The sequence below is a fragment of the Gracilinanus agilis genome, chromosome 6 (genome assembly GCF_016433145.1).
Source record: "Gracilinanus agilis isolate LMUSP501 chromosome 6, AgileGrace, whole genome shotgun sequence".
Lineage (NCBI taxonomy): Eukaryota > Metazoa > Chordata > Mammalia > Didelphimorphia > Didelphidae > Gracilinanus > Gracilinanus agilis.
The window spans coordinates 41879020-41904736 of record NC_058135.1 but is presented as its reverse complement, the minus strand read 5'-3'; the positions used below and the strand labels follow the sequence as shown (position 1 = coordinate 41904736).

General features: G+C 35.5%; 1 protein-coding gene across 3 annotated transcripts in view; it reads left to right on the top strand.

Moving 5' to 3' along the window:
- The window catches only part of MAPK10 (mitogen-activated protein kinase 10), a 110647-nt gene that overhangs the window by 3520 nt on the left and 81410 nt on the right, over positions 1-25717 (top strand). For 2 of the 3 annotated variants that reach the window (XM_044680370.1, XM_044680369.1), the window contains exon 1: positions 23427-23548. In XM_044680370.1, coding sequence (XP_044536305.1) covers positions 23427-23548 — 122 coding nt within the window. Of the gene's footprint in view, positions 1-23378; positions 23549-25717 lie in introns of those variants that run through there. The other variant, XM_044680368.1, reaches the window with a different exon arrangement.

Below are 25717 nucleotides of genomic sequence, written 5' to 3'. Positions count from 1 at the left end.
AATACAAATGTTTCAGCATCTAAAAAAAAAGTAGGGGAAGAATTGTTGGGAATTTCTCCTGTGCCACCAATCAGCCCTGACCAAAATGAAGCATCTCTGAAGCTCGTGAATTCAGAAGGCAACCTCATTACCCAGATATTGTCCTCCTCAGGATGATATTTAACCAAGTATAGGAAGGAACAGAAGAGGCAGTCCAGTACTTGGGATCAGACTAGCTTAGACAGAACATGGACTTTGGCTACCATGTGTTCTTTTATGTTCATAGCCTCATAGTGGCTCTAGTGGGAGATAACTGCCTTTCCCCTAACCCCTCATAGGGGTTATATGATGCCCCCTAAAGATTTCATTTTTTTTAAACCCTTACCTTCTGTCTTAGAGTCAATCTTACATATTGATTCCAAGGCAGAAGAGTGGTAAGGGCTATCCAGTGGGGATTAAATGACTTGCCTAGGGTCACACAGCTAGGAAGTGTCTGGGGCCAAATTTGCCCTTAAAGGTTTTAAGGTGGGAAGGGGGAAAAGAGAGACAGGCAGACAGACAGATAGATAAACAGAGACAGGAAGGCAGAGAGACAGAGAGAGAGAGACAGGGAGAGACAGGGAGACAGAAAGACAGAGAGAGAGTGTTTCTTTTTAAAGGCCCACTGAGTCATGAATTCTTCCTGCTCAGGAGTCAATGAGGAGGTTGTCACCTTGTCATCATCCTAAAGAACCTAAGCAATGAGTCATGCATGATGAGCTAGAAGAAACCAGAAAGTTCATCTTCCCCCAGATTTCTCTTCGGCATTGACTACAGGGCTACTTTACTCATGCCCTATTCATTCTCCAGGTACATGAGTAGAAAGAGAGGGTACTTGTTTAGCACATCTAGTGTTGAATCACTTGTGTAAAATTTTATCTTTTGACAATTCACTCTTAACAAAAATTTTGAGATCTCCGAAAGACATCTTTGAAAAACAGCTTGTATTAAATTATAATAATTTCTGAAACAATGTGGAGAAATATTTGTCCTCTCTGGTTCAGCTTGATTTAAAAATCTCTGAAGGAATGAACAGCTGGCTTTGGGGACTAGAGGAAGTTCTTCAGTTTAGGACTCAGTATAGGAGATGCTAGGTGGAATTTCCCATTCCCTGTCCCATCAGGCACATTCTCTACTAAAAATAATCACATGTTATTACAGACATGTATGTATGACTTTTTTTTCTCATCCAAACTACAATGACCAGAAAGAGAGCATAAATCATTTTGAAAGAAAATATGAGTGTGAATTTTGTTGCCACCAATTTGGAGGTAATGTGGAGTAGTGGTTAGAACACTGGATTTGGAGTCAGAAAGACTGGGTTTAGGTTTTTCTTCAGACACTTAGTAGCCATGTGACCTTGAGAAAGTCGTGAGCCTTACAGGATGGAGCATGATTCACTTGAGCTCAGCCACAGCTATAGCATCTCAGACATCTCAGGCATCTCATACAGAAGTCATTGAGATAAATTAGAAAGCATCATTGGCACAGGACCAAAAGGCAAGAGAAGAAACTCAAAGAAGTGACCTGCAGGAAATGCAGCAAGAGTAAGGAGGTTCAGTCTAGCTCCAGTATTTATCTTGAAATAGAGATCTCTAACTGGAGCTATCAATTATAATTGCACTTCAGTAAGTGAAAAAATTTGCCAGAGTTCTGTTCTTTCCCCGGTTTCCTCTCCCTTTGCCTGTCCAGTAGCAAACACTCTGTTGACTTCTTCTATCTAACTGTTCTCTGTGTTTTGATTTTGACTTAAATATTAAAGGTTCACCGCAAATACGCAAAATTTGAATGAAGGCAGAGAACCAGAACTCTGTACCAATATCAGGAATCTTTTTACCTGGGAACTTTGAGTACCATCATTAATATCTTTTGGTTTGATACGAACTTTGCAGAATAGGAGAGAAAGAGAACAAATGGGTCTGAGAGCTAAAAGCAAGCTAATTGTTTTAAAAGTGTTCTCATAGTCTTTGATAGTGAGAAAGAAGGGCAAGGAGGGTGGAGACTGGATACACATTTATTCATTTCCATTATTTTCAGAAGGGAGAAGAAAGCAGAAGGACTGAGTTAACCACCCATCACCAGTGCTATAAAGTAACCACTCAAGAGCCTCAGTTTTCTCATTTGTAAAATGAGGTCAAACTCAATAGCCTCTTTAGTCCCTTTCAGCTTTAAATCAAAGATCATAATGTACTTTTTTCTCTTTCTGAATGGGTGAGGTATTTTGCATCTTGTGGAATAGCATATATGAAGTATCAAGATATAATAATTCTTTAAATATTTGAAGAAAATCCTCTTATTTTTCCTATATTCTGTTTTCTATTTTCTGTATTTATGTTTTCTAACTATAATTGTCCCATTTTCTTTAGCCATGTTCTCATGACATAATTTGTCTCTCTCTCTCTTTTTTTTTTTTGCTGTTCAGTTGTATCCAATTCTCTGTGACCCCATTTGGGATTTTCTTGGCAGAGACAGTGGAGTAGTTTGTCATTTCCTTCTCCAGTTCATTTTATAGATAAGAAAACAGAGGCAAACAGGATTAAATGACTTATCTAGGTTCACCTAACCAGTAAATGTCTGAGACTAGATTTGAACTCAGGAAAATGAGTCTAACTCCAGGCCCTAATCTCTATCTAGCTGTTCCTCTTGCATCCTTACCTTTCTCCTCATCTTCTTTTGAACGTCCTTGAGGTTGCTTTTAAAAACAGGTGCCCCAAATGGTATAAAGCTGTAGAAAGCTATCCAAAATCTCTTGATAATCTGATAAGGACGGCTTAGTTGATAAGAAAGTAATGGAGACGATCTTGACTGTTAATTCATAGCTGCTTCTCTGAAGTGCCATTGAGTCACAAGTTTATTATATATCAAAATTCAAAATCCCTTTCACCCAAAAGCACAGAGAAGGATTTATGGCTGTGCAGAAATGCCATTACAACTTAGACCATACAAAGAATTTTCTCATGAAGATAATGCTGGATGAGAAAAAAGTCCCAAGGCTGAGTCTTATACCTTATCGGGAAGAAAGCACCTGCTGGATAAGTCTTGTCTAACTTTTGTCCAGGTTTGACTTTGACTGTCTGACAACAGTTTTGAGCTTAATTTTCTGCATTTCTTTCTTAAAGAGAAACTGTTAACCTCTTAATTTCTGGTTTGCTAGGAACTTAAAGTTTTCCAATAAGATTACAATACTTTTCAATAAGAAAAGGTGTGGATCACAAAAGAGGTCAAAAGAGGAGTCTCAGATTTTTATCTTAGATAGCCCAACCTGTCTGGCTCTGACTAGCAGAGTAGCTTTTGATGGGGTCCAGATAAAAATATTTATTTGAGACTCTGTTTCTCTTATTGGCCTCCCACATAAAGTCATCCACAGTCTTTCCTCTGATTAAGGAGACATAGAATGAGGATGGCAATTTCCTTCTTCTGGACTATTTCTATTAATACATCCCAAAATAACATGACTTTTTTTGGACATTTATATCACATGGCTAACAAATCCTGAGTTTGCAGTCATGGAACTCTTCATAGAAGTTTGGAGGCCATGCAATCCAACCTATTCCTGGATAACATCTGACTCTACAACATACAACATAGTCAATTAGTTGTCCATCCTTTGCTATGAAACTTTGCTTTTTGTTATTGTTGTTCTTTAAGGGAGAATCTAGTATCTCATAAAGATACAGCTTCCATTCTTTGATAATTCTAATTATTGGAAAGATTTTCCTTATTTCAAGTCTAAATTTGTCATTTTATGGCTTCCACTTACTGTTTCTGACTCCCCTTCAAGCCAAATAGATTTAGCCTAATCTGTTCACATATTTGAAGGTAGATACTACATGTCCCTTAAGTCTTTCCCAAATCCTTCAACCAGTACTCACAACGCACACACTTGGGGTCCTTTTACCATTTTTGTTGCCCTCCATGGTTATTCTTTAGATGATCAAAAATTTTCTGTAGTTCTTGGGGAAGAAAACACAATTTTCCTTATGTTATCTGACCAGGACAAAATGTAGAAAGATTATGATATTTTCCTTGGAATCTCTGCCTCTCAAAGTAGCCTACGTCCACATTAGATTTCTTTGCCACCATTACTAAAACCTCAGGTTTTTTTCTCCTTTATTATTTAACCATACCTTTCTTACCCAGAATTTGTACATTTAATTTTTTTTCTTAAAACCTTTACCTTCCATCTTATAATCAGTGCTGGTTCCAAGGCAGAAGAGTGGTAAGGGCTAGGCATTTGGGGTTAAATGACCCATTGAGGCCCAGGGTGGCCCAACTAGAAAATGTCTGAGTCTAGATTTGAACCAAGGACCTCCGTCCTTAACCCATTGAGTCACCTAGTTGCCCCTTTATTTAATTTTTAATTCAAGTTCAAAACTTTAAATGTATGCCTATAAAATTTCATCTAATAAGCATCAGTCCAGCCTTCTGATTTTTATAGGACAATTCTGTCCTTCCAGATTTCAGCTCCCCCATCTAGCCCTATGTCATCCTCAGATTTGATAGCTATATTATCAGCGCTTTTATCCAACTCCTTGATAAAAATTTAGAAAAAAACAGGGCCAAGGATAGAACCATGGGAAACTTCAGTAGAGACTTTCCTAAAAGCTGATGGATTTATTAATAATATTCTTTGGGTCTATCAATAAACTACTTTTGAACGCACCTAACCAAAATACTATGTAGTCCGTATCCCTTCATGAGGCTATTGGGAGAGACATTGTCAAATATTTTGTAGAAAAAAGGTATAATCTGTCTATCGTGTACTCCTCATCTACAAGTCTAACAGTCTTCTCTGAAAAACAATCAAGGTTAGTCTAGCATGACTTATTATTTATGGATCTATCTTAGCTCTTGTAACCATTTCCCAAAATGCTCCCAAGAAATTCCTGAGCACTTTTATTCTTATATTTTACAAAAAACTAACTTAAAATTTGCTGATATAATTTGAAAGATGTGGTTTTTATTAAAAAAAAAAACAACTCAAATAGCATATACACGCCCACAGCACTTGTCTGTTTTTCATGGTGCCTTAGTCATCATGAATCACCTGGATTCTTTCTTCATGACTTCTCTTTCCTTAATTCCCACAATCCATATCACTTTCAGGCTCTTCTCACCTTTCATCTAGATTATCATGTAGTGTCCTTATCCTGACTTCAAGGTTTTCCTCTCTGAAATCCATGCCTTCACACAGTTGGCAAAGTAATTCTCCTAAAGTACAATCTGTCCCTTACACTCTCTGTTTCAGCTAAAATAAACAACTTTCTTTTTAAAAAATGTTATTTCCCCCTATTATATGTAAAAACATTTTTTTAAATCCTTACCTTCCGTTTTGAAGTCAATACTTTGTATTGGCTCCAAGGCAAAAGAGTGGTAAGAGTAGGCAATGGGGGTCAGGTGACTTGCCCAGGGCCCAGCTGGGAAGTGTCTGAAGTCAGATTTGAACCCAGGACCTCCTGTCTCTAGGCCTGGTTCTCAATCCACTGAGCTACCCAGCTGCTCCCTGTAAAAACAATTTTTAAACATTCATTTAAAAAAAAGTTTTGTTTCAAATTTTCTCCCTTCTTCTGACAGTCCTTTCCCTCCTTTCCCTCTATTGCTGAGATGGTAAGCAAAATGAATTAGATTTTGCATGTGTAATTATGTAAAACATAAAATGACCAATTTTCAATACATGATATTACATTTTGCACCAAGTATCTCCATGCTAGGAATGCTGTCTCTTCTCATCTCTACTTCTTAGAACTCCCAACTGCCTTCATTCCAGGACTCCTTCTGGAGTCATTCCCTGATTCCCTCACATGAACACTTTCCAGTCTTTGCACACTACTGAAATGATTTCAATTTTGTATATATTCTGTAATTATGTACTTGTGTATAAAAACTACAGCTCACCAGTAGAATGTAAGCTCTTTAAAAGAAGAGATTGTCATATGGTTGTTGCTTTTGTATTTCTGGTGCCCAGCACAATGCTTGATATATAGCAGTCAGTGATTCATGAATAGTGAGTGTTTCACTTTATTCTCTTAGAATGCAGCATCCCCAGACTTTGTGATTTGGACTAGGTTTCAATGTTCTGTTCTGCATATTGGTTATTACCTCTTTAGTCAGAATATCAGGCTCTTTTAGAGAGAAACAGAAATACAGTACATCTGCTTCTTTCTGGCACCCATTATCATCAGCCCTTTGTCTGAAGGCAAGGATAGCCTGGTGTACTGAATTCAAGGCCACAGAGGATTTAGTTCTTTCCTCTGACAGCTGCTTGTTTTTTTTTTTTTTTTTTTTTTTTTTTAGAAAAATTTTCCATGGTTACATCATTCATGTTCTTAATTTCCCCTTCACCCCTCCTTTACCCCTCATCTCTCCCCCCATGGCCGACATACATTTCCACTGGTTTTATCATGTGTCATTGATCAAAACCTATTTCCATATTGTTGATAGTTGCATTGGTGTGGTAGTTTCGAGTCTACATCCCCAATCATGTCCGCTTCAACCCATGTGTTCAAGGGGTTGTTTTTCTTCTGTTTCCACTCCTGTGGTTCTTCCTCTGAACGTGGGTAGCGTTCTTTACCATAAATCCCTCAGAATTGTCCTGTGTCATTGCATTGCTGCTGGCACAGAAGTCCATTACGTTCGATTGGTCTCTGTGTACAATGTTCTTCTGGCTCTGCTCCTTTCGCTCTGCATCAGTTCCTGGAGGTCTTTCCAGTTCACATGGAATTCCTCCAGTTTATTATTCCTTTGAGCACAATAGTATTCCATCACCAGCAGATACCACAATTTGTTCAGCCATTCCCCATGACAGCTGCTTGTTAAATGACCAGGAGTAAGTTATTTAATCTCTCAGTTTCCCAGGCAACTCTTGAGGCTATATATTAAAAATCAATTGTGAGTTATGTCAATTAAATAGAATTCTCTGACTAATGAAGTCATTGACTCTGTCCTTTATTTCCCCCAACCCCAAATTGGAATATATTGGAAGTAAGTTCTTCCTTTTCTTTTTTTTGGATTTTCATATTGACCCTAATATATCTTTAAGAAAAGTTACTTTTTTTTTTTATTATAGACACTTGTTGAAAACCTTAGCTTGCACTGGGTTTTAAATTTCCAGATCATCATGGACCATGCCATCCTTTTATACTCATCCTCAGTTATCCATCCTTGCTTACATACCTTGTATATATATAGCCTTTTAAAATTTGGTTCAATTAATTAATTAATTAATTATGTCCACATAATTTTCTCTCTAAGGGAATTACTTTTCTAAACCTTATCTGAATGATTGTTTGATTTAATCATCAGAATTTCAGTATCAAGAACCCTTCTCTATCTTGAACTCAGTGAATCCATGCTCATCACTCCAGTTTTTCATCACTCAAAATATTCCAAAAAAATTTTTTATTGAACTTTATTTCAATTTTTATTGAACTTTATTTCAATTTTATTGGAATAAAAGTGTAGTTAATTACTCAAAAGCTTAAAAGAATCTTGAGGGAATTTAGACATCTCCCCTGAAGCACAGGACCAAGTGCAGGGTGGATCCAGTCTATCCTCTCCTTAAAGTCTTTTCCTGAGTTTTATTATTTCCCTTTCACCACCTGAACTATCCACCAGCAATTATCTTAATAGGAAGGCCCTTGTAAGCTGTTACACAGTTGACAAAAGCAAGTTTACTTTGTCCTAACACAGCAAGGATGAAGTGGCACTTAGCTTTCCCAAATATTCATACTCTTCCTCCTAAAAAAATTTTGAAATTGCTCAAGTACTTTTTGAGTCAGCAGTACCTCTATGAGCCTATGTCCCAAAGATGTCAATAAATAAACAATAGAATGTATGTAAAAAAAATTATAGCAACTCTTTTTATAGTGGCAAAAAATTAGTAACTAAGAAAGAGTATACCAATTTGTGAATAGCTGAACAAATTATGGTGTACAAATGAATAGAATACTCCTGTGCTGAAGAAATGAGGAAAAGTATAGTTTTAAAAACACTTGGAGGGGCAGCTGGGTAGCTCAGTGGAGTGAGAGTCAGGCCTAGAGACAGGAGGTCCTAGGTTCAAACCTTGCCTCAGCCACTTCCCAGCTGTGTGACCCTGGGCAAGTCACTTGCCCCCCATTGCCCACCCTTACCAATCTTCCACCTATGAGACAATGCACCGAAGTACAAGGGTTAAAAAAACAAACAAACAAAAAAACACTTGGCATGAAACATATGACATCACTTATCACATATCACTTATCACACATATATTGGAGTTTAGGCCTTAAAAAAATCACTCTATAGCAAAAATGAATAATATGGAAATAAGTATCAAGTGACAGCATTTGTACAACCCAGTGGAATTGCTTGTCGGCTCTGGGAGGAGGAAGGAAAGAGGGGTGGGAAAGAAAATGTATCATGGAAACATGGAAAAATATCTTTAAAAATAATAAATAAAATTAAAAATAAAAACACTTGCACAGAGTGAAGACAGAAGAACGATGTAGGGCAAAATTGTACAAATTAAAAACTGAATGATTTAAGAACCATGACTGGAGAATTTAAATGAGACATATATACTTGGAAATGGAAAAATTTTGGTTTTCTTGATTATGAATATTTGTTACAAGAGTTTTCTTTTCTCGTGCTGGGGTGAGGAAGGGTTGGAGATAAAGAAAAAATGCTTATTAGTTAAAAAAAATCTAAAAAAGAAAAAAATGGGCCCGTGTGGCCTTAATTTACACAAGGTCTTTCAAAGCACTACACAATTTCCCAGATTATTTCTCCTGAACAATTCAATGTCCATCTCATTCATTGTCTATCTTTTGTCCCTATAAAACATAAATACTTGTAAATATTTTATGTACCTATATACTGATGGACTAACTCAAAGAGTTGCCTTTTCAATTACATGTCATTATCTAAGTGTTATAAATTTTGAACCATTTTTTTCCTACTACATATGATTAGACAGATCTCTTCCAAATGACCGTAGAATTCATTGTGGAGGTTTTTTTTTAACATTACAGGGATGGGTTAGTATAATGCTATTTAACAATGGAAGCATTTAGAGAACCTTGTTATCAAGTCTTCTGCTGGTGATTTGTGTGGAAGAGCCTTTATCCATTTGGTGAAGAATTTAGATGAGAATATCTCTGTTCAATGCTCACTTGTTAAAAGCAGAGCACTGAACAAAGATGTCTGAAAGTTGTGTTTGTTTTAGAATGGATGTGCCTTAGAGGCGCCTTGTTTAAGGAGAGCCTTTAAGGCTGTATTTTGTTCTACCAATTCAAATGAGCTTTAGAAATCAGTGAACAACAGAGAGAGTAAGTTTTTGAGGTTTTTTTTTTTTTTTTTTTTTGTAATTCTCATTTAGTTGTATTGCTGTGAAGATCTACTATAGAGAAACATATATCTGCTCCATTTCATGGGACCTCTCACTACAAGCCCAGACTAGTCTAGAAAAGATTTAACAGTTATGAGCAAATAGGTTAGTGGCTTGTTTTTCTTTTTAATGAATTTTTGTTGATATCCTTTCTTTTCACATTGCCTTTATTTCCTCCTGTATCCCTCCACCTCACCTCTTGCTCCTCCCAAAGAGCCATATTAAATCAAAGTAGCTTTTAAAAGAAAAAATTTAAAAAGAAATGGGGAAAATTTAGTAAAGAAGCCAATACACAGAAAAAAATCTGACAGTATGTGCAATGGGACATCTCTGAGGACTCCTCCTTCTGCAAAAAAAAGGAAGAGGAAGTATCTTTATATATGATCTTGGGAACCAATGTTCTTTTAAATTTGGCAGCTTTTATTTTTTAGTATTTTATGGTTATTACTTTTTCCCATTTATATTATTTTAATTGTTTTTTTCTTGGCTTTGTTTGCATCAGTTCATGTAAGTCTTTCTATATTTTATTACATCTATGTACCAAACTTTTTTTTAGCCATTCTTCAATTGATGGGCAGCTACTTTGCTTCCAGTTCTTTATTGCACCAAAAAAGTGCTGCTAAAGATATTTTCTTGTATATGGAGCCATTTTTTGTCAGTAACCTGCTTGGGGCAAATGACTAACAGTAGAGCTGCTGGATCAAAGAATATGACCATGTTGTTCACTTTATTTACATAATTCCAAATTATTTTACACTAACAGTGCATGCTGTCTCCACCTTTCTAAGCCTGGGCTCATCTCCACAATGCTGACTTTTTTTTTCTTTTGTTATTTTTGCTAATTTACTGTGGGTGAAATGAAACCTCAAAGTTTTTTTTGGTTAGGTATTTCTCTTATTGTTATTCATTTGGAGCATTCTTTCATATTGTGATGGATAATTTGTCATATTTCTTTTGAGAAGATGCTTTCATATATTCTGATCACTTTTAGCTATTGAAGAGGCTTCAGGTCTTATACTAAATTGATACATTGGCTTCTATTGGCTTCCTTTTATTTGTGATTTTCTTCTCTTTGAGATAACTTGAGAAGCGAATGATTTTAAAATTGTGTCAACTCTAGCATGGATTTCTTCTTTTTTCTAACCCCTTATTTTTTGCATTAGTATCAATTCTTTTTTTTTAATAAAGCTATTTTATTTTTACCTATTACACATGATAATAAATATCCACATAAGTTTTCCAAAGTTATATGATCCAAATTATCTCCCTCTCTCCCTTCCCTTCTTCCTCCCAGAGATGGCAAACAATTCAGACTGTGTTATACAAGTATTATAATACAAAAACACATTACCATATTGTTATTTTTGTGAGCGAATAATCATATAAAAACAAAACCCCAAAATAAAAACCCAAATAAACTAAATGAAAATTCGCATGCTTTGATCTGCATTTTGACTCCAACAGTTTTTTCTCTGGATGTTTCTTAATATCAATTCTTCTTAGTATCAATTCTAAGACAGCAGAATAGCAAGAGCTAGGCAATTGAGGTTAAGTAACTTTTCCAGAGTCACCCAGCTAGAAAGTGTCTGAGGCCAGATTTGAACGTAGATCCTCCCAACTCCAGGCCTGACGTTCTATCCATCATGCTATCTAGCTGCCCCATCTGTTTCTTCTGGATAAATTTGTTACTGGCATTTCGGACTTCCCGATTTCACCTTCAAGGTGATATTGCTGCTTTCTCACATAATGAGGTGCAAGAATGTAATAGAAACTGAATGGAGTATATTTATTTTTGACATTGATAAGAAGTGATCACTGCAGAAATGCCAGCAGGTTTCTTCCATTTCATACCCATTAGGTATCGTCCTACCAGTTTTATCTATGTTCTCCGTAACATTGGACTCAGTTGCTTCTTAGAAGGCTTGTCTTCTCCTCAAAACTGATGCATTATTTTCTAAGGTGGTTCCGTTGAGGCATTGGGTTTGGTGGTGGTGGGCTCAATAAAGAAGAAGGGCTAGACTGCCATGCTCATGCACCCCTGAGGGTAGTGCTCTGATCAAGAACTCTGATGTTGCTTTATCCAAAAAGAAGCTTCTATCATTTTATCTTATTCATCTTTCTTTCTAACCATGATATCCATTTTTCTGTCCCATGATCCCATGCCTTCTTCTTTGCTTTATAGTCAATTTCTTCTCTTCCCCACAATGACTTCAGAATTACCCATTTCAACCTCAAATTCTCTTCTACTCTTGAATCTTTTGGCTCTTTGTCCCCTTGTCTCATTGGTGTTTATGTCTGGCCAAATCTCAGTTGTATTCAAATATTTTTCCCTATTTTTGATTACCTATGAAGGAGGGGATGAGAGGGAATAAGCATTTATTTTAGGGAATTAGGGAATAATGATTTAGGGTGATTTAAGCACCTACTATAATTTAAGCACCTACTATGTTCTAGGCATGGGCTCAGTGCTTTTTATAAAGATTTTATCTTCTCAGCAACCCTGCATCCCATCCTTTAGGTAGGTAAAAGGCAAAGGTAACTTTTAATAAATGACCCGGGGGTTCCTTTTGAGGGAATGCACATCTTATAGGGGGCAGCTGGGTGGTTCAGTGGATTGAAAGCCAGGCCTAGAGACAGGAGGTCCTGGGTTCAAATCTGGCCTCAGACACTTCCCAGCTGTGTGACCCTGAGCAAGTCACTTGACCCCCATTGCCTAGCCCTTACCACTCTTCTGCCTTAGAACCAATAACACAATATTGATTCTAAGGGTTTAAAAAAAAATAAAACAAATGACCTGGCATGTACAAGTAAATGGTGAAAAATGGTGAAAATGGTGAAAAAAACAAATAAAGCACTAACTCTATGTTGCAGACATTTTCAATTCATAGAATCATTTATCAGAGATAGAAAGTACTTCAAGAGACAAATTCTTTATGTTCAGAAAATTAATGGTCATTTCACAGAGGAGACAACTGAGGACTAGAGTGTATATATATAAGTATATATATATTAAGGAAAAGATTGGCACAGAGAAGGTTTGGAATATTGGAAAGCAACTTTGAATGACAGGAGCAGCTTTCCAACATTCTAAACCTACTCTATGCCAAACTTTTCCTTACACTATGACTTATCCAAAAAGATAGAGACTACATTGTGTGATTTCAATATGTATCCTGGAAAAGAATTAGAATACAGATCACTTGAGGCTCAGTGCAGTACTTATTCTACCAAAGCATTCAGAAGGAACTCTGGAGATTTTGATGTTTTAATGGATTTGTGATCTCAACAATGTGAGTATTCTTTCTAATGATAAAGATCAAAACCCTTCCTTGCTTTCTCATTTATATCCATCCATAAATCTCCCATAGTACCCCCACCCAAAATAAAAAGGTCATTTAATTCTTCTGACACTGTGAGTTTTAATAGAGTATTTGTGTCAGTCTTGTTGAATGATTAGTCCATCTTTTTTTTCTGGTAACATCTTTCTGTTGGCATTCTTCATATATAACTCATAGTTTGTAATATGTCAAATACAACACTTTTCTATTGCTCTTTTAGAGATATATTAATTTAATTCTGCAAAGTTTGAAGAATAGTACCATTGGAAGAGTACTATTAATGAGCCTTTGGTTCAGAGAGAAACTTGGGGTCATTAAACTAATGACATAATTTTTTAGCTAGCTCTCAATAATTTTTTATTTCCTGAAAATCAAGATTGTAATCTCAATGTTTCTTCACATTGTTCAGTTTGTCTGGGCATTGACTAGATGTGTAATCATTGACAATCAAAAGCAGAATTGTTCATATATCTTTGGTGAGATGGGAATCACTAACTCTAAGGACCACTGGTCCTTACCATCTACCTTGTCTTTTTACCCTACTATCATTTGATCAACTAATATAACCCAAGGACAATTGAATCTTGGCATCTGCAGAGCTGATGCACTCTTGGGACTTTCAGACTTTTCCATAAATGATGCAGATAAATTCAATTTGCAAGAAAAGTGTGAGTTCTTTGAGAGCAGGGACTTTCTTGCCTTTTCTATTTGTATCTCTAGCTTAGCACAGTGCTTGGCATATAGTAAGTACTTAGTAAATTCCTTTTTTCTTTTCTTTTTTCCCTTCTTCTCCCTTTTGCCATTTTCTTTCTCCCTCCTTCATTTTCTTACTATTTTATCTAATTTCTCTTGTCCTCTAGTGTTGTATTCAATTATATCATAATTATGACGACTATCATCTTCCCTTCACTCAATGTTCCTTAAAGTGAAATAAAATTCCATTATATTCAAATTCTCCAATCAATTCTCCAAATAATGGGCTTATTATTTGTTTTTTCTTTTGAAAAAATAAGTTTTTACTGATGTCTTTTTTGTATCATGATGATTTCCCTGAGTATTTCTCCCCCTTCCTAGAGTCATAGAGCAAATAACATTTTTAAAAGAAAAAGAGAGGAAAAAAATCAGTAAAACTGATGAATATATCAGAAAAGTCTTAAAATATATACAATATACAAACATATACTACCAGAATTGCCAGGGGAAGAGAAAGAAATGTTTTCTCATATACCTTCTTTCAAACCATGTTTGTTTTTAATAATTCTTCAACAGTTTTGATTGTTTTTTAGTTTGTTCTTTCTATTTACCATGTTATAGGCATGGTATAAATTGATTTCTTGGCTCTGTTTATTTCACTTTGCATCAGTTCATGTAAAACTTTTCATTCTTCTCTATATTACTCACATTCATTATTTGTTATATCACTATAATGTTCCATTACATTTATGTATCATAGTTTTGTTTAGCTATTCTCTACCCTATGAGTTTGCCCTTTGCTTCCCCCTAAAGTATTGTTATAAATATATTTTGCTGTCTCTGAAGCTATTCTTTTTATCAGTGACTTCCATAGCATCTATGGCTTGCAGTAGAATATCTATGTCAAAAGGTATGGATATTTTATTTGTAATTCAGGGTTTTGTGCATTGCAATATTGGCTAAACTGTCAGTTATCAGAATGGAATGTTGGCATGGCATGTGCTATGTGCCAGGTGCCAACTGGCAGTTGGGCTGTGATTATAATAGGCCCTGCAAACCCAACCCTGGGTTCCCTCTTCCCCTGTCTTCACCCAGATCACCTACTTATCCCTGACTTTCCCTGGGGTCCTGGGTGGTGACCGGGTGGTGGAATTGTGGGTAGGAATTAGAATAACATAGAGATTAGGACCATCTTCAAGAGCAACCCAACAACATCTATTTCCTTTTCAACAGTGTAGCTAGTAGATTAATTTAATATCTAACCAGGGACTGTTTAGCCCTGGCTGAGGGCAGCCAGCCCTCGTCCTGCCAAGACATTCTTAGGACCTTAGCCAGCACCAGTCTGGTGACCATAGCAACAGCTTAGAAACGCTTTAGCTCTCTTACCTTGGCTATTCCTTCCCCAGTTTAATAAATCCTTTAGTCTTTAATCAGAGAATCTTGTGATTATTCCTATACCACCAAGGCTAAGGAGATTAGGGAAGAGGAGAGAATACTGAAGAGTTTGAAGGTTCATTTTGAGGTTGAACCTAACCACAATTCCTGGGACAGGAAGTTTAGTCCCGACTTCCTGCTGGTTTGCCTTTCGGCCAATAAGAGGCAGTTACCCCAGCAGGGTGGGGCCACCCATCTAATATCTTAAAGGAGCCTAACAGCTAGCAGTGAAGATTCACTCGGCACTTAGCAATTGGGTTTGAATTTATACCTAAACCAAGTTCATTCCCAGCTGAGGCTGCTCACCATTGTTAACATCTAACTCCAATCTCTTGCTAGTCTAGTTACTGGCTCCGAGGCCCCTAGTAGTGACCCCCTTAACCATCCTACCATTATAACATATTTTATTTGGATAATTCAAAATTGATTTCCAAAAATGGTTAAATACAACAAGGAAATATCAGTACTCAACATGTATGCACTAAATGGTATAGCATCCAAATTTCTAAAGGAGAAACTAGTGGAGCTTAAGGAGGAAATAGATAATAAAACTATACCAGTGGGAGACCTGAACCTTCCTCTATCAGATCTAGATAAGTTAAGCCAAAAAATAAATAAGAATGAGGTAAGAGATGTGAATGAAAATTTAGAAAAATTAGAGTTAATAGATATTTGGAGGAAAATAAATAGGTACAAAAAGGAATACACCTTCTTTTCAGCATCACATGGTACATTCACAAAGATTGACCATGTACTTGGGCATAAAAACAAATGCAAAAGAGCAGAAATAATAAATGCAACCTTCTCAGATCATAATGCAATAAAAACAATAATTAGTAAGGTCACATGGATAAGCAAATAAAAAATTAATTGGAAATTAAATAATATGATTCACCAAAATTGGTTAAAGAACAAATCATAGAAACAATAATTTCATTGAAGAGAATGACAATGACAATGAGACATTCTATCAAAATCTATGGGATGCAGCCAAAGCAGTACTTAGGGGAAAATTTATATCCTTGAGTGCATATATTAACAAATTAGGGATGGCAGAGGTCAATGCAATGGCAAAGGTTTGAAGGGCCTATTATATAGGCATACATATAAAAAAAAACTAGAAAGAGAACCAATTAAAAATCAAAAACTAAATTAGAAATTCTAAAAATTAAAGGAGAAATTAATAAAATCAAAAGTTAAAGAACTATTGAATTAGTAAATAAGACTAGAAGCTGGTACTTTGAAAAAACAAATAAAATAGATAAAGTTCTGGTTAATCTAATAAAAAAAGGAAAGAAGAAAACCAAATTAACAGTATCAAAGATGAAAAGGGAGACCGCACCTCTAATGAAGAAGAAATTAAGGCAATCATTAAAAACTATTTTGCCCCATTATATGCAATAAATATAGCAGTCTAGGTGATATGGATGAATATTTAAAAATATAAATTGCTAGATTAACAGAAGAAATAGAATACTTAAATAATTCCATATCAGAAAAAGAAATTGAACAAGCCGTCAAATAACTCCCTAAGAAAAAATCCCCAGGGTCAGACAGATTCACAAGTGAATTCTATCAAACACTTAAAGAACAACTAATCACAATACTACACAAACTATTTGACAAAATAACCAAAATAGTTAAATAGATTCATAGCTCCACAAACAATGCACCAATGTGCCTAACTTCACACAAATCTTCTAACATTAACTATTGCCATCTTTTGTTTTCTTTGCCAAATTTCAGGATATGAGATAAAATCTTAGAGTTATTTTGACTTGCATTTCTCTTAACTTTTAGTGATTTGAAGCATTCTTTCATGTGACTGTTAATAGTTTGCGATTCTTCTTTTGAGAATTGCTTGTTTATATCTTTTGACTTTATCTATTGGGAAATGACTATTGATATTTTATACATACACATATTCTGTTAATAATTTATCTATCATATCCCAAATCATTAACAGAGAAATTTCATAGCTATACTTTCCCAATTCCACTTCATCAGTTCTTATCATAAGGGGATTAATTTTGTGCATGCAAAAGTTTTTCATTTTCATGTAATCAAACACATTTACTTTATCTTGTGTAACTTGTTTCTATTTCTTGTTTGGTTATGAATATATCTCCTAACCATAGCTATGAGAGGTACATGAATCATTCTTCTTTAATATTAAAGCCATATCCATTCAGAACATACTATGGAATATGGTGTAAAGTATTGATCAAAGCCCAGTTTCTGACAGATTTCCCTCTAGTTTTTCTAGAAGTTTAAAAAAATCAAATAGAGAATTCTTTCTTAATGTTTTTTGTTTTGTTTATTGAACATTGGTTTATTGAATCCAGTTATTTCTTATGTTTCCTTATCTAGCCTACTTCATTGATCTAATTCTCTTATTTTTTCAAACAGTGCTGCTTTATAATGTAGTTTGAGATCTACAATTTCTATCACCCCTTCATCCTTTCCTGTGTGCATTATTTCCCTTGATATGTTTATACCTTCTGTTTTTCCTATTTGAATTTTATTATTTTATCAAATTCTATGAAGTATTCCTTTGATCATTTGGTTTGCATAACACTAAAATGTAAATGGTAATGATGTTATTTTATTATACGGGAATGGCTCTTCCCTGAGCAACTGAATATTCTTCTGGCTATTTTAGTTGTTCTCCGTTTCATTGAGGAGGAACATTTCGTAATTGAATCTCTGTAAGTAATGTGTGTGTTTTGGTAGGAAGTTATTGGATGCTTGTTGGCATGACTCAGAAATTTTCTATTCCACCAAATTATTTCTGTTCTGCAGACGTTAATTCAGATTTCCCAGTTAGAAGTTCTCTTTTAAACCATCCACAAGCATCTTGCTACTGTTCTATGCTTTCTTGGGAATCTAAAGGTTCTTCTACCACATCAAATGTTCATTCATTTTCCTTTGTCTTACAGTATTTATTCATAGATATTTGGATTCTTTTAGCTCATCTGCAGGCCCTATTTCCTTTCACTAGTAATATCTTCCATCCTATTTTATCTGCTAGTTTCACGATCTCTAACTGAGTTTTCTTCTGAGATCTTTGGCAATTTTAGGTTTTTTTTTTTTTTTTTTTTTTTTTTAAACCCTTACTTTCCATCTTAGAGTCAATAGTAGGCAATGGGGGTCAAGTGACTTGCCCAGGGTCACACAGCTGGGAAGTGTCTGAGGCCAGATTTGAACCTAGGACCTCCCGTCTCTAGGCCTGACTCTCAGGCCACTGAGCTACCCAGCTGCCCCCAGAATTTTAGTTTTTTAATTTGCTTTTCTAAATTGTGCACTTTCTGACTTCTCCTTTGACACTTGTTTCCCTGGGGACTGGACCTCAATTAACAATTCTTCTTCTGACCTAAGTCACTTGTAGTAGTTCAGAACTGGCTCCTTTTGAATGCTGAGCTTTCCCCCTCAGGCTTAGTGGTGGTCATGGTCACACAGATATGTCTTTGTTCAAATTTCCTGTTTCTCAGTTCTTCATTTCTGTGGATGAATTCTACTGCTGAGACTCAATGATGTCACACTGTTGTCCCACCCAGGACAAGCTTCCATCTTTTGGTATTCCGTGGCACTAGCATATGTGTTGCAGGGATAGAGTTAAGTTCATTTACAAACTCATGAGTTATCTTGTACAGCCCTGCAGGAGTTTGTGAGTGGTGAGATGCTAAGAGAGCATGTTAGGTTTAAGAGGTTGTCAGCCTTCTCTGAATTATTGGGTTCTTGGGGTCCCAGACTATGGAGGCAATGGAAACTGTTTTATCTCTTGCACATTATTACCATTTTGGAAAGGTTTGAGCAGCTGTAAAGATAAGAGAAAATGTTGAGTCTTCCAATTTGTTGATTTCATGAGTTGGAAGTTTTGAGCATATAATTTATTGACAATTTTTATGTACTAAAAAAATGCCGCTAAGAATTTTTCTTTCATAATTTTAGATTGATTTCCAAAAAGTTGGACTAATTTATAGCTCTATAAGAGTTTCTTAGTTTACTTATCTTCTTATTCTTATCTTCCATCTTCTAATTAATACTATGCATTGCCTTTACCAGGCTAGGTCTTTTGAGTTTAAGTGACTTACCAAAGTATCTGAGGCTTTGAACCCCAGAGCTCCCATTTATAGGTCTGACTCCCAATTCATTAACCTTCCCCTTCATGCCCTTCTAATGTTGACTATTTTTAGCTTTTATCATGTTTGTCAGTTTGATAGATATGGAGTGATAATTTGGAAGTGATTTAATTCATAATTGTTTAGTGATTTATAGGTTTTTTTCCTTCATATTATCACATCTAGTTGTTTGGAAATTTTCCTTGACATCTATCACAATTTGTCTCTGTACTCTCCTTTCTTGTCCTGGTTTTGCCTTTTGGAGCCAAGAATAAATTTAATCCCTTCTTACTGAGATAGTCCTTTGAATACTTGAGCACATCTTTTGTTCTCCAGGTTAGTCACACCCACTACCTTCAATTAATCCTAATATGACAGTTAAGGCTCTTCTCTATCCTAGTTGTCCCACTTTGGACACTAAAACTCATTAATGCCCATCTTAAACTATGTAGTCCAATTTTGAACACAGTATTCCTCCAAAAGAGGGCCAAAAATGCCATTGTACAGAGGACTACTACTTCCCTCTTCCTGGAATCTGTGGCTCTTGTAAGACAGTCCAAGATCACCTCAATTTCTTTGGTTGCCACAATACTCTGTTGCCTCATATAGACCACTCAAACGTCAAGTCTTTTTTAGAACCATTGTTGTCTAACTATGACGCCCCCATTTTATGCGTGTGAAACTAAAAAAAATTTGGTTCTTCCTGAGGTTAAGAAATTATATTTATCCCTACTGAATTTCATCTTATTCAAATTGAGCCCAATGCTGACTCGGAAGTTCTTTTTGTCTGCTGTTCTTCCCACATTTGTGTGATCTGAAAATGCTACAAGCATTGATAAAGATGTTAAGTTTCACAGAAACAAACCCAGATACCTTGGGTATTGATTACATATGAGGCTTCCATCACTGACAGTGAGCCATTAAGTTCTGAATCCTAATTGTGTTATTGTTATCTCTTCAGTTCTCCATAGGAATAGCATGGAAAGCTTTATCAAAATTTTGCTAAAATAACCGTAAGTTGTATCCATGGCATTCCTCTACTCTACAAAACCTGTTGAAAGAGAAAATGAAGTTAATCTGGCATGACTTGTTCTTGATAAACCATGCTGACTTTCTAATCACTGCTTCCCTTTCTAGATGTTCCCCAATCATTGCATTAATGACCATTTCTAGAACTTTCCTAGGAATCAAAATCAAGCTCCCTGACTTGGTATTTGCAGATTGTTCTCTTTCACTTTTTGACAAGTATGACTGCATTCTAGTTTTCTAATTCCTTCTCTAATTTTGTGGTTCCTCTATTTTTTCCTCCATGATTTCTTAGATGTCATTGGGTGACTCAAATCGGATGTTCTTTCTGTACATCATGAGGTTAATAGTTTTTCTGACTTGAACTCAAGAGCAACTGGTTCCTCTATTATGATCACCTTCGGTATGAAATTCATGACTGATCTTCCTGCACCCACCGGTTTACCTATTAAGTGTAATATATTTCTACACCAAATGTGTGTGTGTGTGTGTGTGTGTGTGTGTGTGTGTGTGTGTGTTTTCAACCTTTCCTTCTTTCTTTCCTAGGATATTCCTTCTCTCCGTATTCTTACCTTTCTCAAAACCAATAAAACAGAACTGAACCATCCCAGATCCTCAAGGTTTTTCTCTTTGGATTTCACAGTCCACAATATCACTATCATCAAGGGAGGAACTGGAACAGCATAATCTCATGCCTCTTTTAATAAACTTCTCTCTAATCACTTATACTTTGGACTCACTGCTCAATGATTATTATACTCCCATCCTCTTATAGTTATTTCATACTAGCGATCCAGAACTTCCAGCAGATGATGGGCAAACCATATTCCCCATCAAATCACTGCTCTTTCACTCCTATTCACATTAACTTTATCCCTTCAGTGTCCTTCTCCAGAATTGCATGGCCCTTGCATTGTTCCCTCTGGACTGTTAATTTCATAAACAACTTCCCTTCATTTTAAAACTATTCCTTTCTCCTATTTTCTTACCTTCACTAAGATATGACTCCTCCCTGACACCACTACTTCCTAGTTCTGGCTATTCTTTCTTTTATCTTTTTCCCCCTGACTCACTGGTAATGTTGGGGGATTTAGAATTCTCCTTAAGTCCTACTACCACTTCTAGACCTTTCCTCAACCACCTCAATTTACTAAGCAATTTCATTTCCTATTCATACTATCCAAGTTTATCAGTCAGTACAAATTCTGTAGTTGTAAACAAGACATTCTCCATATTAATTAAATTCAGTACTTGATGTATAACTTGGTATTCACATTTTTAAAATTTGTCTCATTCTTCTGGACCTATAGTCCTTAAGTTATTTTTGTGAATTCTATCTTCAAGGACAATCACTTGATTGAAATAGAATCCACATATTCTTTTAAAAGTTATTGCCTTTTATTCTTTCTTGCCAAATTTTCTTTGATGTGTTCTTTGTGTGTACAAGTTTGACATCTGATATTTTCTCTTCTAGAGCTTTCAATTCTTCTGAGAGAATTCCCTTTGGGTTTTTAAAATTTTGAGCTTCATTCTTTGTTTTTTGTTTTGTTTTGTTTTTTGTTTATTTTTGCATTAGGAGGAGGACCTATTTTCCAACATAATTGTATTCCTTTTATCTTCTTTTTAGAGTTTTATTTCTCTTTCAAACAATTCTAGAGTTTCTTGCAATTGTTTCATGATGTCTAAGAAGCCTTCTGAATTCTTTTTGATTGAGAATTCTGGATCCTTTGTTTATTTTCTGATATAATACTTGTTCACTGTGCTCCAACCTCTTTTACTTTACTTCCTTTTATCTTTGGGAGTTTCTTTCTTGGTTTATCTGTTTGTGATCTAGATTTATTCTTAGGAACTTTGCCTTTCAGTTTTTCTCTCCAATTCTCAGTCATTTGGTTTCTCTTTTCATTTTTGGTTCCTCCTGTTCCATAACTGCTCAAGAGCATCTACTCTCTGGGCCTTCACCCAACTTCTTCATATTGCGGAGTGTGAAGAATTTGACTTTTGTTGTTCAGTTCTCCTCAGTTGTATCTGATTTTTCAGTTGTGTCCCTATTTGGGGTTTTCTTGGCAAAGATCCTGAAGTGGTTGGCCATTTCCCTCTCTAGCTCATTTTACAGATAAGGAAAACCTAGGCAAATAGGATTAAGGGTCTGCCTTAAGGTTATACAGCTAGTAAATATCTGAGGCCAGATTTGAACTCAGGAAGATGAGTTTTCCTGACTCTAGGCTTGGTGCTTTATCTGTACCATCTAAAGAGATTAAATTGGGACTAAAGGAATTGACTTAGATTTATTTCAATACCCCTTTCCTTTAGAAGGATAATTAGATGGCTCAGTAGTCAGAGTGCTGGACCTGGAGTCAGAAGATTTATATTCCTGAGTTCAAATTTGACCTCAAACAATTCCTAGCTGTATGACACTGAACAAGTCACTCAATCCTATTTGCCTCAATTTTTTCAGTGAACCAAAGAAGGAAATAACAAACCACTCTAATATCTTTGCCAAGAAAACCTCAAATGGGGTCATGAGGAGTCAGCCAAGGCTGAAAATGATTGAACAACAAAAAATTCCTTTTAGAAGTTCTTTCCCCTTAGCTGCTTCTGTGCCCCATCCCAACCATCATATTCCTGGTCATACTCTCTTTTCTTCATGTTATGAGAAGAATTAAGTTGGAGAAGTTTACTGGACCTCCATAACCAAGTCTAGATTGTGTTGATGGTCTGACAAGGTTGCCTGACCTGGCAAACAGAGGGCGGTATAAGTGTGGGACTTCTAAGTATTTCAGTTTTCTGAGGCTGTTTCATGGGGTTTTTATCTCATTCTGTGGATTCAGCCTTAGCTATTATGTGTCTAGAACAGAATTCCTTATCCTGGTTTTGAGCTGATAGAGATTTATGGAAAACAACTACTCTAACATTTTCCTGTGTGATCCACTTTATTAATTTTAAATCACTATCTTGAATATCAGCTATCATCTAATCTAACCCTTCTCAAGAAAGCTAAGACTTAAAAAGACTAATTTGTTCCCCAGTGCCAGAGTCAGGTCCAGAACTGAAGTCTTGACTTCCAGCCCCAGGATTTTCTACTCTGCTACAGAGATATCTGTTTAATAGTAGCTGGACATTCCCTGAATAATTGATCAAGACTTATTACTAGTACTTTCCCTGGGGGAAAAACTTCTTTTATAAGGTGATTTCAGGTCATCCTTACATTTCTGATTGATCTCAGTTTGACTTTTAAATTTTTATGGGAGACATGAACATTGATGACATGTAAATTTAGAAGAGACGATTAGCAACTATTAGTATTTGTATAAAAACAGACTTACCTATATTCCTTTTCATGCTACTGATTTAGTCTCCTCACTTTTTTTTCATTCTTCCTGACAGGGATTTAATAAACAAGTGGATGTGTCATATATTGCCAAGCATTACAACATGAGCAAAAGCAAAGTAGACAACCAGTTCTACAGTGTAGAAGTGGGAGATTCAACGTTCACAGTTCTCAAACGCTACCAGAATCTAAAGCCTATCGGTTCTGGGGCTCAGGGAATCGTTTGGTAAGTTGAATGAGTCTCATCTTGTGATTTTGCTATATCTTTTTCTTGCTTACAAGAAAATTAAAAAATAGTTTATTAGTTGGGGAAAAATTCATTTTGCTGAAGAAAACTTGCTTACTGGTTAATCTTACAACCATACAGGAGAAAAACTATTGTCAATAACTTTTGGGTTCTGATGTTTCAATATTTGTTGTTGTTCCATTATTTTTTCAATATTTGTTGTTGTTCCATTATTTTTTCAATATTTGTGTTGTTCCATTATTTTTTCCATAATAGCTGACTTTTCATAACTCCCTGTGGAATTTTCTTGGCTAAGACACTGGAGTAGCTTACCACTTCCATATTTAGCTCATTTTACATATGAGGAAACAAAGGCAAATAGGGTTAAGTGACTTGCCTAAAGTCATACAACTAGTAAGTGTCTGAGCTGGATTTGAACCCAGGAAGAATTGTCTTCCTGACTCCAGGTCCATTTCTTTATCTACTATGCCACCCTGTACTTCAACATTTATGGGGGAAAAAAAAAGAGGTGACATTATAAATGCTAAATAAGATTCCTTAGAAACATAAATAAGAATTAAAATATTTCTATGATATTTGAGTCTTGAGCACCACTAAAAAAAACACATAACAAAAAACTCTGATACCTTTTTGGAATAAGTGACATCTGTTAATATGTCTGCTGAAGACTTTTAAAATGGGGAATTTTTAGTGGCAAAAGTACTCATTTTTGCTCAAAGTCTAATTTTGTCTTTGTGACTTTGGCCAAATTAACCTTTGTGGATTTTAGTTCCCTCATCTTCAAAGTGAAGGCATTTGATTACATAAAGTTAAAGTTCCTCCAAGCTCTGAGTCTATCTCCCTATGTGACTATGGGAGCAGAATTAGAAAGTTTAACTTGGGTGATCAAAAAAATAGGAGTCCAATTTTCCCAGCAGTTTTTGTCAAATAGTGGATTTTTGTCCCAAAAGTTGGGCTTTTTAGGTTTATCATAGACTGTCTTACTGACGTCACTTATCCCAAGTCTATTCCACTGATCCTACCTTCTGTCTCTTAGCCAGTACCATATTGTTTTGATGACTGCTGCTTTATAGTATAGTTTAATATCTGGTACTGCTAGGCTGCCTTCCTTCACATTTTTTTCATGATTTCCCTTGATATTCTTGATCTGTTGTTCTTCCAAATGGACTTTTTTTATAGTTCTTTCTAATTCAGTAAAAAAAAAATTCCTTAGTAGTTTGATAACTATGGCACTAAATAAGTAAATTAATTTGGGTAGAATGGTCAATTTTATTATGTTAGCTCATCCTACCCATGAGCAATCAATGTTTTTCCAATTGTTTGGAAAGTGTTTTGTGGTTGTGTTCATATGTTTTGGTAGATAGATTCCTAAGTATTTTATATTGTCTAGGGTGATTTTAAATGGTGTTTCTCTTTCTAACTCTTGTTGCTGTGATGTGTTGGAAATATATAGAAATGCTGATGATTTGTATGCATTTATTTTATATCTTGCAACTTTGCTAAAGTTGCTGATTATTTCTACTACCTTTTTAGTTGATTCTCTAGGAATTTTTAAGTAGACCATCATATCATCTGCAAAGAATGAAAGCTTAGTCTCCTCATTGCCTATTTTAATACCTTCAATTTCTTTTTCTCCTCTAATTGCTTTCACACCCTACACCAAGATAAATTCAGAATGGGTGAATGACTTGAATATAAAGAAGGAAACTATAAGAAAATTAGGCAAACACAGAGTTCTATGCTTGACAGATCTCTGGGGAAGGAAAGATTTTAAAACCAAGCAAGAGTTAGAAAAAATTACAAAATGTAAAACAAATAATTTTAATTACATTAAATTAAAAAGGTTTTGTACAAACAAAAACAATGCAACCAAAATCAGAAGGGAAACAACAAAATGGGAAAAAATCTTTATAACAAAACACTCTGACAAAGGTCTAATTACTCAAATATACAAGGAGCTAAATCAATTGTACAAAAAAATCAAACCATTCCCCAATTGATAAATGGGCAAGAGACATGAATAGGCAATTTTCAGATAAAGAAATCAAAACTATCAATAAGCACATGAGAAAGTGTTCTAAATCTCTAATAATTAGAAAAATGCAAATCAAAACAACTCTGAGGTATCACCTCACACCTAGCAGATTG